Source organism: Hemicordylus capensis, chromosome 6, assembly GCF_027244095.1.
Source record: "Hemicordylus capensis ecotype Gifberg chromosome 6, rHemCap1.1.pri, whole genome shotgun sequence".
Classification (NCBI taxonomy): domain Eukaryota; kingdom Metazoa; phylum Chordata; class Lepidosauria; order Squamata; family Cordylidae; genus Hemicordylus; species Hemicordylus capensis.
Window position 1 is genome coordinate 101325122 of NC_069662.1, and position 14057 is coordinate 101339178.

General features: G+C 41.2%; 1 protein-coding gene across 2 annotated transcripts in view; it reads left to right on the forward strand.

The window, feature by feature from the left end:
* The window catches only part of MRPL3 (mitochondrial ribosomal protein L3), a 49721-nt gene that overhangs the window by 22821 nt on the left and 12843 nt on the right, over positions 1-14057 (forward strand). Inside the window, exons 8-9 of one of the 2 annotated variants that reach the window (XM_053263524.1) lie at positions 5212-5289; positions 5929-6006. The exons of the other annotated variant lie outside the window; for it this stretch is intronic. Of the exons in view, the coding sequence (XP_053119499.1) occupies positions 5212-5289; positions 5929-6006 (156 nt within the window). The remainder of the gene's footprint in view (positions 1-5211; positions 5290-5928; positions 6007-14057) is intronic. 2 annotated transcript variants of the gene reach the window in all.

Sequence of the window (14057 nt, forward strand, 5' to 3'; positions counted from 1 at the left end):
CCACATATGGTCATTATACAAGAAAATCAATCTTGTTTGGAGGTGAAAAACTACAAATTTCCAACGGTTCTTTTACTTCCTTTTGCAAGCACATTAATAAAAAATTCTATAACATATACTTAATTTCTTGAATTTTCCTCTCAGTGTAATCTATGCAAAATGACTGCCAGGTCAAGGACAAACCTCACCTACAAGTTTAAAGTGTATGTCCAGAATATCTATACTTTTTAGGTGAAACAAAAAAAAATCACTAAATCAGGCATTCTGTTGGGATGGAAAACAGTGGCAGGGATAAAGGTAAATGGGCAATATCTACTCATGCTCCAATAAGTCATATTTGGCTAGATTACAGCCATCCCTCACTTATCGCAGTTTTCCCAGTCGCGGATTTGAGTATCCACAACTGGGAAATTGTGCCCGTTTTTCCTGAGTATCCATGGTTTGCTGATTGATTTATTTTTAATGGGGGGGGGTGATTGGGGGGGGTCATTTCCAAGGATCAGGGGGTCATTTGTGGGGGTCAGGATGATTCTTTCAATTTTTTACTTTGTTTTTGGTTGCTTTATGACTGCAGTTCCCCATACCCCCTGTTTGCCATTGAAACCAATGGCTCATCTATCCAGAATTAGCCAATCGTCAGGGTTTCCAGGAACAGAAGTCTCGTGGTTGGAGAGGGATGACTGTATAAATTAACCATTTTAAATCCAGAATAATCTATCCAAAACATGGCCTTGGTGGAGAATGAATCCACCTCTGCCCAGGTAGAAAAATTGGGAGCCAACTAGGCTAGGGAAAACAAAACCAAAACATACAGCATTGTAATAAGATAACTTAAATACTATTATGGCTGAATTGCCCTAAAAGTTTACAAAATGTCACTTCTTAGCCCCAGGCTCTTTGTGCTCCAAGCACAAGTAGCCAATGCAGCTAGAGTGTATTCTCTTGCCTGGATGCTTCTCTGAGCAGTGCACCTGAGCCTCTACTTCTGTGCCTGAGACTAAAAGGGACGTCTTTTAGTCAGTTTTTAAAAGTTCTGATTAGTCAATCTATCAGCAGTTAACTCTATTTTTTAAAATAACAACAACCTTGGCCCCCAGTGAGGCACACCTTGGCGTGGTTGTGGGGCTTGCGTGCTCTGAGGAAGGTGAGAGCTATGCCAGAGGTCCAACCATACTGGACAGATCTCATCAGAGGAGCCAGACAAAGAGTGCCTCTCCCATCAACAATATGGTGAGACGTAACTTTAATAAATCTATACCGAATCGGTCGTCACCCGGGTCAACAAGGACCGTGCCAGGTGCTGGAGTCCCTGGACATCTGGTGGCAAGTGGGCTACAGGACTCAGGATCTTCAGTTGAGCAACCGGGGCTAGAGACTGCAGGGTTACTGGAAGAAACATAACCGGGGAAAATATACGAAAAATGCCAAAAAGGTAATAATGCTCTGCTATTACAAGTCTAGTCCAACTAGAAGAGGTTATTTTAAAAGAATGTACCAAATTTGGAAAGAGAAGCATCCAGGTACAGAAATAACAGAACAAAGGCTAGCAGACCAGAGAAGATTCATAATAAGAAATAAAGTATTCACAGAAGTTGAGCTGGAAGAACTGCAAAGAGCAACACAGGCTCAGGATATGGAAGAAGAATGACCACCAACTGAAGAAGTTGCTCAGGCGCAGGTGGAGGAGGTGCTGGAAATAGAGGATGCCACTGTTGCTGAACTGTTTCAAAATCAAAACCAGGCAACATCCCCTTTGCCTTCACTTCAAAAACCTGAATGCCGTTTAACAGAAAAGCAACAAGAACTAAAGCAAAAAATAACTGAGCGCATGAACCAAGCAACCACCAGGGTTCGAATTCCAGCTCTAAAAAGAGTTGCCAAAAAACAACTTGCTCAGGCATTAAAAGATGTCAATGCTGCTCTTGCAGAAATAACAACCAATAATTTGCAAGAAACAAACCAACTAATGTACAGTGCAGCAACTATAACAACACAAGAGCTCGGATATAAGATCAGTGGACCTGTAAAAAAAGAAAGTAATACATCACCTAAATGGAAGATTAGATTAGAAAATAAAATCTCCAGGCTCAGATCAGATGCTAGTAAATTGAAAGATATGAAAGACAAGAAGCTGACAAATGAAAACACCAAACAGTATCTGATCCAAAAATACCATCTAGATTCAAGGAAAATTAGAGAAGTCCTGGAAATAATAAAGCAGCAAATAACAGCAGTGTCAAAGAAGATTAGCAGATACGAAGCCAGAATTGCACAACACAGGCAGAATCTCCAATTCCAGTCTAATCAGAGACGTTTCTACCAAAGCATAGAAGGAGAAGCTGCAAGAAACATAGAAACACCAAATAAAGTAGAAACAGTGCAATTCTGGGGGAAATTATGGGACATTCTAATAGATTATAATAAAAAAAGCAGGCTGGGTAAAAGAGGTCAAAAATGTAACCAACAAATGCAAGATCTAATAATAACACTAGAATTAATAAGTGAAAGAGCAAAGAAAATTTTAAAATTGGACTGCACCAGGCACGATGAACTGCATGGCTTTTGGCTTGAACACCTAACAAGCCTTCATAAACAACTATCAAAACAGTTCAATCACATTTTGCAAGGAGGCTATATTGAACAATGGCTAACAACTGGCAAAACTCATCTCATAATGAAAGACCTAGCAAAAGGTGTAGTTCCAAGTAATTATAGACTGATAAGCTGCCTGCCAACCATGTTCAAATTATTAACTGGAATAATAGCAGATGAAGTAATGCAACACTTATTAACTAACAAACAGCTTCCAGTTGAACAGAAAGGAACTTGTCCGAACACTAGAGGCACAAAAGACCAGCTGCTAATTGACAAAATGGTTTTGGAAAATTGCAAGAGAAGAAAAACGAATCTAAGTGTTGCATGGATTGACTACAAGAAGTGCTTCGGCTCATTGCCTCATACATGGATACTAAAATGTTTAGAAACAACTGGTGTCAGCAAAAACATTCAGATATTTATAAAAAAAGCAATAAGCATGTGGAGTACACAGTTAAAAATCAATGGCGAGACACTTGGACAGGTTAGCATTAGAAGAGGTATTTTCCAAGGGGACTCACTATCTCCTCTGTTTGTAATCACCATGACTCCACTTTCACAAATACTAAACAAAACAGGCCTCGGATACCAAACATCTAAAACATCAAGTAAAATAAACCATCTGCTGTACATGGACGATCTGAAGCTGTATTGGAAAGTCCTAATCAGAAATCAAATCACTGCTAAACACTGTCCATATATTCAGTAGTGATATAGCAATGTGTGCTGCACAAGTGTGCTGCATTAGACAAGTGTGCTGCATTAATAATGAACAGAGGAAAAATAACAAAAACAGAAGAAATAGAACTGCCCAATGGAAGCAAGATCAAGAACCTGGAAGAGAAAGAACATTACAAATACTTGGGCATTCTCCAGGCTGATAACATCGCACACACTGAAGTTAAAAGAAAAATTGGAAGTGAATTCAACAGGAGAGTTAGAAAAATCCTCAAGTCCAAACTCAATGGTGGGAACACCATACAAGCCATAAACACCTGGGCTATACCTGTTATCAGATACACGGCAGGAATAATAGACTGGACCCAGGCAGAGCTAGAGACGCTAGATCGTAAGACCAGGAAAATCATGACCATCAATCATGCTCTGCCCCCCACCCCCGCAGTGATGTAGATAGGCTATACCTCCCTCACAGCTCAGGTGGAAGAGGAATGCTGCAAGTCCATCAAACAGTAGAGGAGGAGAAAAGAGGCCTTGAAGAATATATCAAGGACAGTGAAGAAGATGCACTTCAAATGGTCAATAACGAGAAACTGTTCAACACCAATGAAAGAAAGCAGGCCTACAAGAAAGAACAAGTCAAGAACCAAGCAGAAAAATGGAAAAATAAGCCACTGCGTGGTCAATATTTGCACAGTATAACTGGAAAATCAAATATCACCAAGACCTGGCAATGGCTTAAGAATGGCAACTTGAAGAAAGAAACAGAGGGTTTAATATTGGCTGCACAAGAACAGGCACTAAGAACAAATGTAATAAGAGCAAAAATAGAAAAATCCACAACAAATAGCAAGTGCCATCTTTGTAAAGAAGCAGATGAATCCATGGACCACCTAATCAGCTCTTGTAAAAAGATTGCACAGACTGACTACAAACAAAGGCATGACAAGGTAGTGGGGATGAGACACTGGAACATCTGCAAAAAATACAAGCTACCTGTAGCCAAGAATTGGTGGGACCATAAAATTGAAACAGTTGTAGAAAATGAAGATGTAAAAATATTATGGGACTTCCGACCTCAAACAGACAAACATCTGCCACACAATACACCAGATATAACTGTAGTTGAGAAGAAAGAAAAACAAGTCAAAATAATCGGCATAGCAATACCAGGGGATAGCAGAATAGAAGAAAAAGAAATAGAAAAAATCACCAAATACAAAGATCTACAAATTGAAATTGAAAGGCTGTGGCAGAAGAAGACCAAAATAATCCCAGTAGTAATTGGCGCCCTAGGTGCAATTCCAAAACAAATTGAAGAGCACCTCAACACCATAGGGGCCACAGAAATCACCATCAGCCAATTACAAAAAGCAACTTTACTGGGAACAGCCTATATTCTGCGACGATATCTATAACAATTGACAATAAAATTCAGTCATCCCAGGTCCTTGGGAAGGACTCGATGTCTGGATAAAACAAACCAGTCAATAACGCCTGTCTGACTGTGTAAACAAGAAACAATAATATGTAAGCAATATAATTTTAAAGCCCCTATGATGATCTTCTCCTGATTTCTTGTTCCTTGTCTATACTTTAACAGTATAACAAATGTTTGTTTTAAACATTGCTCTTCTATGAAGCCTTGGAATTTGTTTGTTTTCCCCCCTTATCGCTATTTTGCTTAATAGCTAAAATATTTTAAAAGAGCAATTTTTAGTTCTTTTCAGGTTATTTTGTGTCTAATCCGGAGTCTTGTCAGTTTCATTGAGTACTCTGAGTTAGAACAAGAAATCAAGCAGATTTATAGACAAGGTGACTGAGAATGTCTGTTTTGTTGCGTCTGGTTTGAATTCTTCTTTTTACCCTTGTGAATTTTTCCATTTAAGGGCATTTCAGTGGTACATGCCTAACTCTTATTTGGTATTTTTGAGACAGAAAGTCGCAAGAGTCTTCAAGGGAAAGAAAATGCCGGGACAGTTGGGTAACCGCTTCATAACAGTTAAAGGGCTAAAGGTGAGGACCATTTGTGGCATTTGCTTTGACTCCATACAGTAGCTTCCAAGTGGGTGATTACCTTCAGGTGACGGCAAACATCACTAGGTTTGCTTCTTAAGAAATGCAAAAGAAGCAACCAGCAAAGGGATTGAAAGACTTCCATTGTTGCTACCCAGCCTGCACCACTGCTTGTCCACTGGCAAATCACAAAGAGGCTAAAGGAGTGGCCCTTGCCCCTTCCCATCCCACCTGCCACTGAGAGGGAACTAGAGGGGATTGGTTGGCGTAATTGCCTTCAGCCCTAGATGGTCCTTGTTGATGTTAATTCTACTGCTGGTAAGGACTACAGGCCAAACAACCTAGGGTGCTTAAATGCGCAGTGCAGCCCAGCCCATCTGAAAGACAAATGAGGGACCAACTGGGTAGTGTATGATGGTGGTGCTTTTATATGTTGCTGTATAATAGTGTGTTTAAGTTGTTATATAAAGATGCCACGGAGCTATATTTTCTTCCAGGCCTGTGTTTCTGATCATGTGAGTTTCCCACCAGACATTCATGCCTTCAGGAATATTTATGGTTAGGGTTGGCAAATCAAATAAAATACATTATAAAACCTTAAGGAAATAGATTTTCAGGTTGGTAATCTCAATCTTTCAGGTTTGGCGGATCAGCGTGAAGCACAACATCATCTATATAAATGGTGCTGTTCCAGGCCACAAAAGTTGTTTAGTAAAGGTAAGTTTGGCTTTTGAGCTGTTGATTCCATGCCAATACTGTGCATGTTTTGCACCAGCTCGACTCTGTTGTTGTCTCTGCAATAGTATCCCCTGCCACAATCCTGAGTGCTTTGTTTGCACTGTTCTTTTAAACTATGAGGAAATATTCTTTTGCTTCATTGAACAGACAGTAGCAAACAGTTAAAGCCATCACAAAAATTACTGTGGTCATGTTACCAGAACTTTGCCAAGGAACCCATTAACAAGCAGGATGTTTTTATATTAAGAAATTGCATTGACTACATCATTGTTTTTAGTTCACTAATAAGACACAAGCCAGAAAAAGTAGAAGATACTTGGACTTTTACGAATTCTTCAGAAATAAATCTGACAGCATTGCCTAGAACATGCAGTAGTAGCAAGTGTTACTTGAAGTGGATGTAATGCCTTTACTTTATTAAGGCCAGGCATATCTTAGCTTGGGCAGCGTTTGGATGGAATACTGCCTATTAGCTTCACATAAACCACACTTGATTTCCTAAAGGAAGAGCAGCATGAATCAAAGCCACTTCACGTATGATGATGATTGAATGTAAATGAACAGAAACCACTTCACATATCAAGATTTTCCAGTACAAAGGAGATGTAGATTGTGAACCTTTTTAAATTACTATTACCATTATTTGTGAAGAACATGCCAATGTCTGTTTCACAGTATGCCCTTTGTACAGAGTTTTTTGTGTACATGTAGGGTAGTTCACACCAAGTGATCTTCAGGCTTCATGAGGTTGCTGTGCATTGTGCTTCAAGCCAGAAAGTACTATCCAGAAAGAATTAAAATGGCACTGCATAACATTAACTAGACCCAGGCCACCAATGTGTTCTGCTGAAGCAGTGGTGTAGCAGTGGTTGGTGGTTTTTTTTTTAAGGTGGCAGACACTCTTTCAACTTTTTAGAAATGCACCAGTTACTTAGTAAAGTATGCATTTTGAATTACGCTGCTTGGGTGGTGTTCAGTTTAGTATTTAGTATTACATAAGGAGCCAGTGTGGAGTAGTGGCTAGAGTGCTGGACTAGAACCGGGGAGAGCTGAGTTCAAATCCCTATTCAGCCATGAGACTTGCTGGGTGACTCTGGGCCAGTCACTTCTCTCAGCCTAACCTACTTCACAGGGTTGTTGTGAGGAGAAACATAAGTATGTAGTACACCGCTCTGGGCTCCTTGGAGGAAGAGTGGGATATAAAATGTAGATAATAATAAATCCACTTGTACGGTATATATATTTTCTTAAAGGAATGATACAAAATAATGTAACTGGCAGGTTGTCTTTTGATTCCATACTTGCTTGGCAGGCGCAGAGGGAGGCCAGTGGCGGCCCAGGTTCTGCTGCCACCATGGACCCCCTAGTCCTGCCCCTGAGCCTGACATCAGACGCAGGAAGTGTTTAGCCATGCTCCTTGCGTCTGACATCAAACACGGGAGCATGGTTTAGCTCCCAAACTGGGCCGTGCGGCCCCTTTTGGGAATTAAATCGGCCAGTGCTGCATTCACAGTACGGCCAGAGCGGCTCTCCCTGCCTTTAGAAGGCAGGGAGAGTCGCTGTGGCCATGCTGCGGCCGATTTAGCTCCTACGTCTGATGTCAGACATGGGGGGCGTGTCTGAGGCGTGAGGCATGGCCCCTGAGGAGCGGCAGCCCAGGTTCTTTGAACCCGTTCACTCAGTGGTGGCTCCACCCCTGTTGTTTGGTTCAGATGCCAGATCTCGGTCACGCAAACTGTTACATTAAAAGTGCTTTGTGTTTTCAAGTTCTAAAAAGCAAAGTTTGTATAGTATAACATGAAGAGAGGATTTCCTTTTATGTTTCTTTGTGCTCAGAAAAAACTAACTTAAAGTGTTACCAATACGTGAAGTTCTGAATGTCAAATTGCTGGCGTTCTCTGATGGTAACAAGGCGTCAGCTCTGTCACTGAGGGTTCCCCTGGCTCTAGAGACATAGGCCACAGTACCCCTTCAGGCACACTGAAGAACTAGCTCAGTTTCCCAAGGCACATGGCAAACTGCTGCTGACTTTCTAAAGCTCCTTGCCATGTGATAAAGGGGCTCCGGATTGGCAGAGGGGAGCCCACAAGTTGCATGCAGTTAGTCATATGGCTCTCTGGATTATGGCCATTGTTACACTTAAACAGTTACAAAATTTATGGAATAAATACTTGGGACTGAGAGTTGAGAGAGTGTGTAATTTGGGTGGGGTGTAATCTACTTCAGCGGTTCTTAACCTGTGGTCCGCGGACCCCCGGGGGTCCACCATGCCCTCCCAGGGGGTCCGCGAAGGCTTGAAGAAATGTTACAAGCTTTTATACTTGTCACAAGGAGCCGGTTGTTTTTGGCTGTGTCGAGAATGTTCTCAAAGAAGTGCATGTATAAAAGGAGGATTGTTTTTGCTTCTGAGTCAGTCACTGTGAGTGAGTGTTCGGAGGCACTTCGGAATGATTGTGTTTCTTCGATTTCTGCAGTTGTTTGGTTCAGTTCTTTACGTATTGTCTAGTAATGTGACTTGTCGATGTTATTGCGGTGAATTTTGTGACATTACCTTTTGACTGACCTTCAGGATGGAACGCTGGCTGAATTTGAAACGCAAAAGTACTAATGGTGATGATGAGGGTGCCTCTTGTTCATAGCAAAGTTAAGCTTCTTCCAGTCATCTTAAAAAGTTTCGCCATTATAGCAAGGAATATCTGTCTATTGGCTTCACGTGTACAGGCCCAGAAGATAAGTAACTACCACAGTGTGTGTTATGTTACAACGTATTGTCCAATGAGGCCATGAAACCGTCAAAATTGTGAAGACATCTTGATACTAAACAAAGAACATGCTACAAAGGGCATCAGTTTTTTCAAAAGTAAGGAGCGGGAGCTTCTGGAAAGCAAGAAAATGGTAAAAAAGACTGCAACTGGTTGTTACAATGAAAATGCTGTGAGGACCTCATTTGAAGTTTTGGAAAACAGCACACAATAGCTGAAGAACTTATATTACCTGCTGCAAAAATCATGGTTTTTGCATTGATCAATGAGAAAGCTGCCAAGGATCTTTCCTAAATACCATTGTCAAATGACATAATTAAGAAGCGAATCGACGGTTTGTCAGCCAATATCAAGGAACAGTTATTAGAAAGAGTTCACATGTCCCCCTATTTTGCTCAACAACTGGACAAAAGCACAGACATACCAAAGAAAGTGACTTTGATGTGTTTCTTTAGATTTGAGCACAAGAGAAATATTGTCGAAGACTTACTGTTCATCTCCTCATTGGTACACACCACGCTGAAGAAGTATTTAACAGCTTAAACAAGTTTCTAATATAATATTGATTGGTTGAAATGCATTGTAATTAGCCCAGACGGGGCATGAGCAATGTCTGGAAAGCTTACTGGACATAGCACGGATTAAGGAAATCACACCGTCAGTGGCTTGGTACCATTGCTGCCTACATAGGGAAGCTCTAGTTGCTAAGAAGATACCAGAAAAACTAAAACAGACCTTTTAAAAAATCCGTCAAAATAGTCAGTTTTATAAAAAGCAAAGCACTGAATTTAAGACTTTTTGAGCAGCTTTGCAAAGAAATGGACAGCTATCAAGTTTTGCTACACTGTGAAGTTCATTGGTTATCATGAGGTAAAGTTTTGTCTCGTTTTGGGGAACTGAGAGATGAGATAAGATTATTTCTTATGGAGCAGCAATTTCACCTCTGTGATCGTTTGAGTGATTTTTCATGGTCAGTAAAAATCACATATCTGTCAGATATATTTACCCATTTAAATATGCTCAACTTAAATTTTCAAGGATTTACAGTTACAGTTTTTCATGTTGAAGACAAGATAGAAGCAATGATTAAAAAGTTGGAATTGTGGCATCATCGCCTATCGAAACAGAACTATGAGGCATTTCCAAACCTCACAAACTTTCTTGGTTCCGCCGACAAAGAATTGTCCGAGGAGGACACATCACTCATTGCACGGCATTTACAAGATTTGCTGCATAGTTTCCATGAATATTTTGCTGTTCCTGATGCAAGCAATAACTGGATTAGAGATCCATTTTCAGTTAATGTTTATGAACTAGAAGGGCTCACAGCAACAGAGGAAGACAAGCTCATAGAAATATCCATGGATGGTGCTCTGAAATTGCAGTTCAAGGAAAAGTCCCTTCTGAATTTCTGGGCTCACTTACAAGAAGACTTTCCGGAACTATCAAAGAGGGCTCTGAAAGTATTGATGCCTTTCGTAACGACATACTTGTGTGAAAAATTGTTCTCTACTCTCCTTTATCTTAGAAATCAGTATAGAAACCGTTTGGCAAACGTAGAGTCAGAACTCAGAATACAAGTTTCAGCTATTAAGCTTGCTATAACGAGACTTGTAAGTGAAATGCAGCAGCAGCCTTCTCATTAATTAATTAAAATTTAAAAGTAATATTAGGCCATCATTCATTGTTCAGTATTATTGTTATTATTATTTTAAATTTGTATGGGTTCATTCCTATAAAAATATGAGTATTGGAATAAACGTGTCTGCATTTATTTATTTCTCCCTTTCTAAAATAGAAGACCCTTAATGAGCAACCTTAAATAAATATTTGATGCACTTTAGAACTTCAAATATTGAGTTAAGTCCTGGGGGTCCGCAACAACAAAAGATATTTAAAGGGGCTTCATGGTAAAAGAAAGGTTAAGAACCGCTGATTTACTGAGATTCTGTTATCTGCTGACTGTTGTTAATGGAACTGCTCCAGGGTGATTGGCAAACACCCCTAGCGAGCTGGCATGGAGCAGTCCCACATCAGAATAATTTTTGTGCAAAGTTTTGGTCACAAGAAAATGGACTGACAGAGAGCTTGAAGTTCAAAAGGAGGAAAGATTTTATTTGGGGTTCAGGGGTACAGTGGAATAAGAAAGTTGATTTAAAGCAGTATTACTACTAAAAGTACATTACAAAGATTAACCAGATACTGCAAAGAGGCAATTTAGCTTAATGTCCAAATTAAAATAACTTCCAGGCTGTCTAGAGAAAGGATGCTTGAGAGAAACAGGTTTTTGGATTTAAGAAAAGGAGCAAGGATAGGGAGAGCCAAGAGGGATGCAGTGATTATCATACAACCTCATCCTTCCTTTAGTGGTGATTGGACCCTTGTGCCGATCTGGAGGCTGGAAGCATGGATGGCATGCAGAGCAAGACATGGCCAGGTATTATGGTGGGTGCAGAGTCTATCACCCATGCAATGGGTGACTCCATGGTGTAAAGACCAAATGAGGCACACTGGTTCAAGAAACCAGGGGCAGTTATAGCCCAAAATGTGTCCTGAGGCAACATTCCAGTTGCTCTTCTTTCCTGGGAAGGGCAAATTCTGGTGAATCTCAAAGGGATCCATTGCCTGTAATTGCTGTGCTGGAGTACGATGATTTGAATGGGTCAAGAGCAACCTGTGTGTAACCTGTATGTGCAAGCACAGTATCACTCAGGGAGGAAGGACCCTATAAACCAATCAGTAATTTTTTTTTTAATAAGCACCTCTGAGTTCCTATTGCCCACTCGGCTCTTTTGTGATGGGAAGGGAATTGCTTTCACAGTGCTTTATCTGACTTTTCTGCTGAGGTGATTAGTGTTAGCTTGTTTGAGGCAACTGCAGGGCGGGGGAAGTAGAGGGTCAGTCTTGGGACAGACTGAACTTGAGGATGCTAACTTGAAAGTTAACTCTGGAATCTACTTAGACATTCCCAAATATAGGGAAAGGTTCAAGGCTAATCACCTTTCAATTTGCTCGGTAGCTGGTGAACCTGCAAGGCGACTGTTCCACTGCCTGCTAAGTGACTTTCCCCCCAATATGCCAACAAATGGGGAGCCCACAATCCCGTGAGACTCCTGAGCATGTTAAGAGTGAGAACCACAAGCCTGTGGTCTCAGACATAAGCAGAGAGGCTTCTGGGAGCCCTCAGAACAGCAGTGCTGGCCACACTGTAGCTTTTTGCTCCAGTAGACCTTTGGCCACTGTGGATGATGGGAGCTGTAGTCTAACATCATCTGGGCACTCGTGTTTGAGAATGTTGGTGTTAGGCGGAGTTTTCTTTGTGCTGTGCTTTTTCTTTTTAAAGAAGTGGTGATGGTGATAGCTGGGTGTAATGTAATAGCCTAACGTCTACAGCAGGCCCACTCAACTTTGGCCTCCCAGCTGTTTTTGGACTACAACTACCATAATCACCAGCCACAGTGGCTAATAGCCAGGAATTATAGGAGTTGTAGGCCAACATCTGCAAGAGGACTGAAGTTGTACAGGCCTTTGTGTACGGTTTTTAACTGTTTTAAGATGGAGTACAAGAGGAATGAAGCAGACTCCTGTTGATTAACCTCACTAGGTGGTAGACACTAATCTCTGGCTGCACCCAGGGTTTCTGGGGTGAAGGAAAAACAACAATGGCTACTCCTCCATATTTAGAAAATATAACCCTATTCGTCCCTGTGTTCAATCTCCAGTGCAGATTGAAACATGCAGGACCTCCCAGTGGCCCTTTGGCCTCTAGGTGGTGCTAGTGGCCAGAGTGATCTGCCCCTTGCTACCACAGTGACAGGGCAACTCTTGATCCTGCAAGGGAATCCCTGCCTTGTTATACTTGCAAGGCAGAGACTTCATCAGGTTTGCTTAGTATTCTCTTTGCCCAGGAGAGAACTGTGGAAGCAAGAAGCTGCCCCTTAGGCTCAGGCCTTGCCCTTTTTGCTTTTTCTCTACCAAGCTATCACATTCAACTAGTGGCACCCTCTTCCCATTCCTGTTCTGTTGTCCAAGTACCCAGGTAGGGAAATTGAACCATGCTGTTTGAGGAGTCCTTGACACAAACCATGCTTCAGTCAGCAAAACTACAAACACAGGAAACTGAAAAATGCCGAGCCAAGCCTTGTTGCATAGCTGGTGAAATCTGACTGCATGAATATAAGCAAGCGAGACAACTTGACTTCAGTTGTCATAGACATTTTCTTCCAGTGCCATAGAAGCCAGTGTCTGCTTCTTACAGTATCTGTTTCAGTGCTATCAGATGTATCATGTGGAGTGTAAAATTACAGTCTCCCTTTATAATTACATGATGATGGATTTGGTCTGGTTCATACCTTATCAGTGCACAGGTTAGACACATGACTTTAGAAATGAGGCTCCATGCACCCAAACGTTGCCTTGATCTTTCAGTTGGACATTGAGCTGGGAAGGGATGAATCCAGGCAGACATTTAATAGATGCAGCTTCCCTAATCACTTCCTAGAGATGCCCTGATGAATTTCTGCCTGAAGACAAAGTGTGGGTGCATGGAGCCTTATTTCTAAAGACATCATCATATACCAGACTGTACAGAGTCCTTACAGTAAACAAATGAAGAGGGGGACTACCAAACAGGAAAAGAGAGGAGGCCATTATTGGCTTTAAGCTCTTTGCCACAGTTCCCACTCTTGACTCTTCTTCACAGTGCACTCCAGCGTCTTACCTATGCTGCATCAAGCCAATTTTAACAGCTGTCTGCATCTCCTACAGACACCCCAGCCAACTTCTTGCATTCTGGAGGAATGCTGTGCAGTGTGCCTGTAGGTAATATGCAACACCTAATATTGTGCAATGCTTACACCATTGTGTGACAATTTGAACTTGAACACTTCTTCTGATTTAGATATTTCAAAGCCCTTCATAGAATGCATCTAAGTGTTACATAGTCCAACATACTACAGTGAGACAAGTTGTGTTTTTTTCCTAACATCATTCCGCTTAAAATGTTGTGAGCTGGGAAGATGTTTGCCATCATGTTTGTTAGTTGTTTGTGCAATGCTGCATTCTCCTAAACCATTACACTAACAACTCTGCTCTCGAGGTGAGAGCAGCTGCATATGGAAATAATGTTTTATATAGACAGTGAGGTATACCCTTTCCTCTTCCCTTTTACAAGTAGTTTAGAAGTAGGAAATGGTATAAAGGGAATGGACAAGGAGGGGTTTACCCATTTTATTAAAAGGTGATTAAAATGCTTAGAACATAAAACCG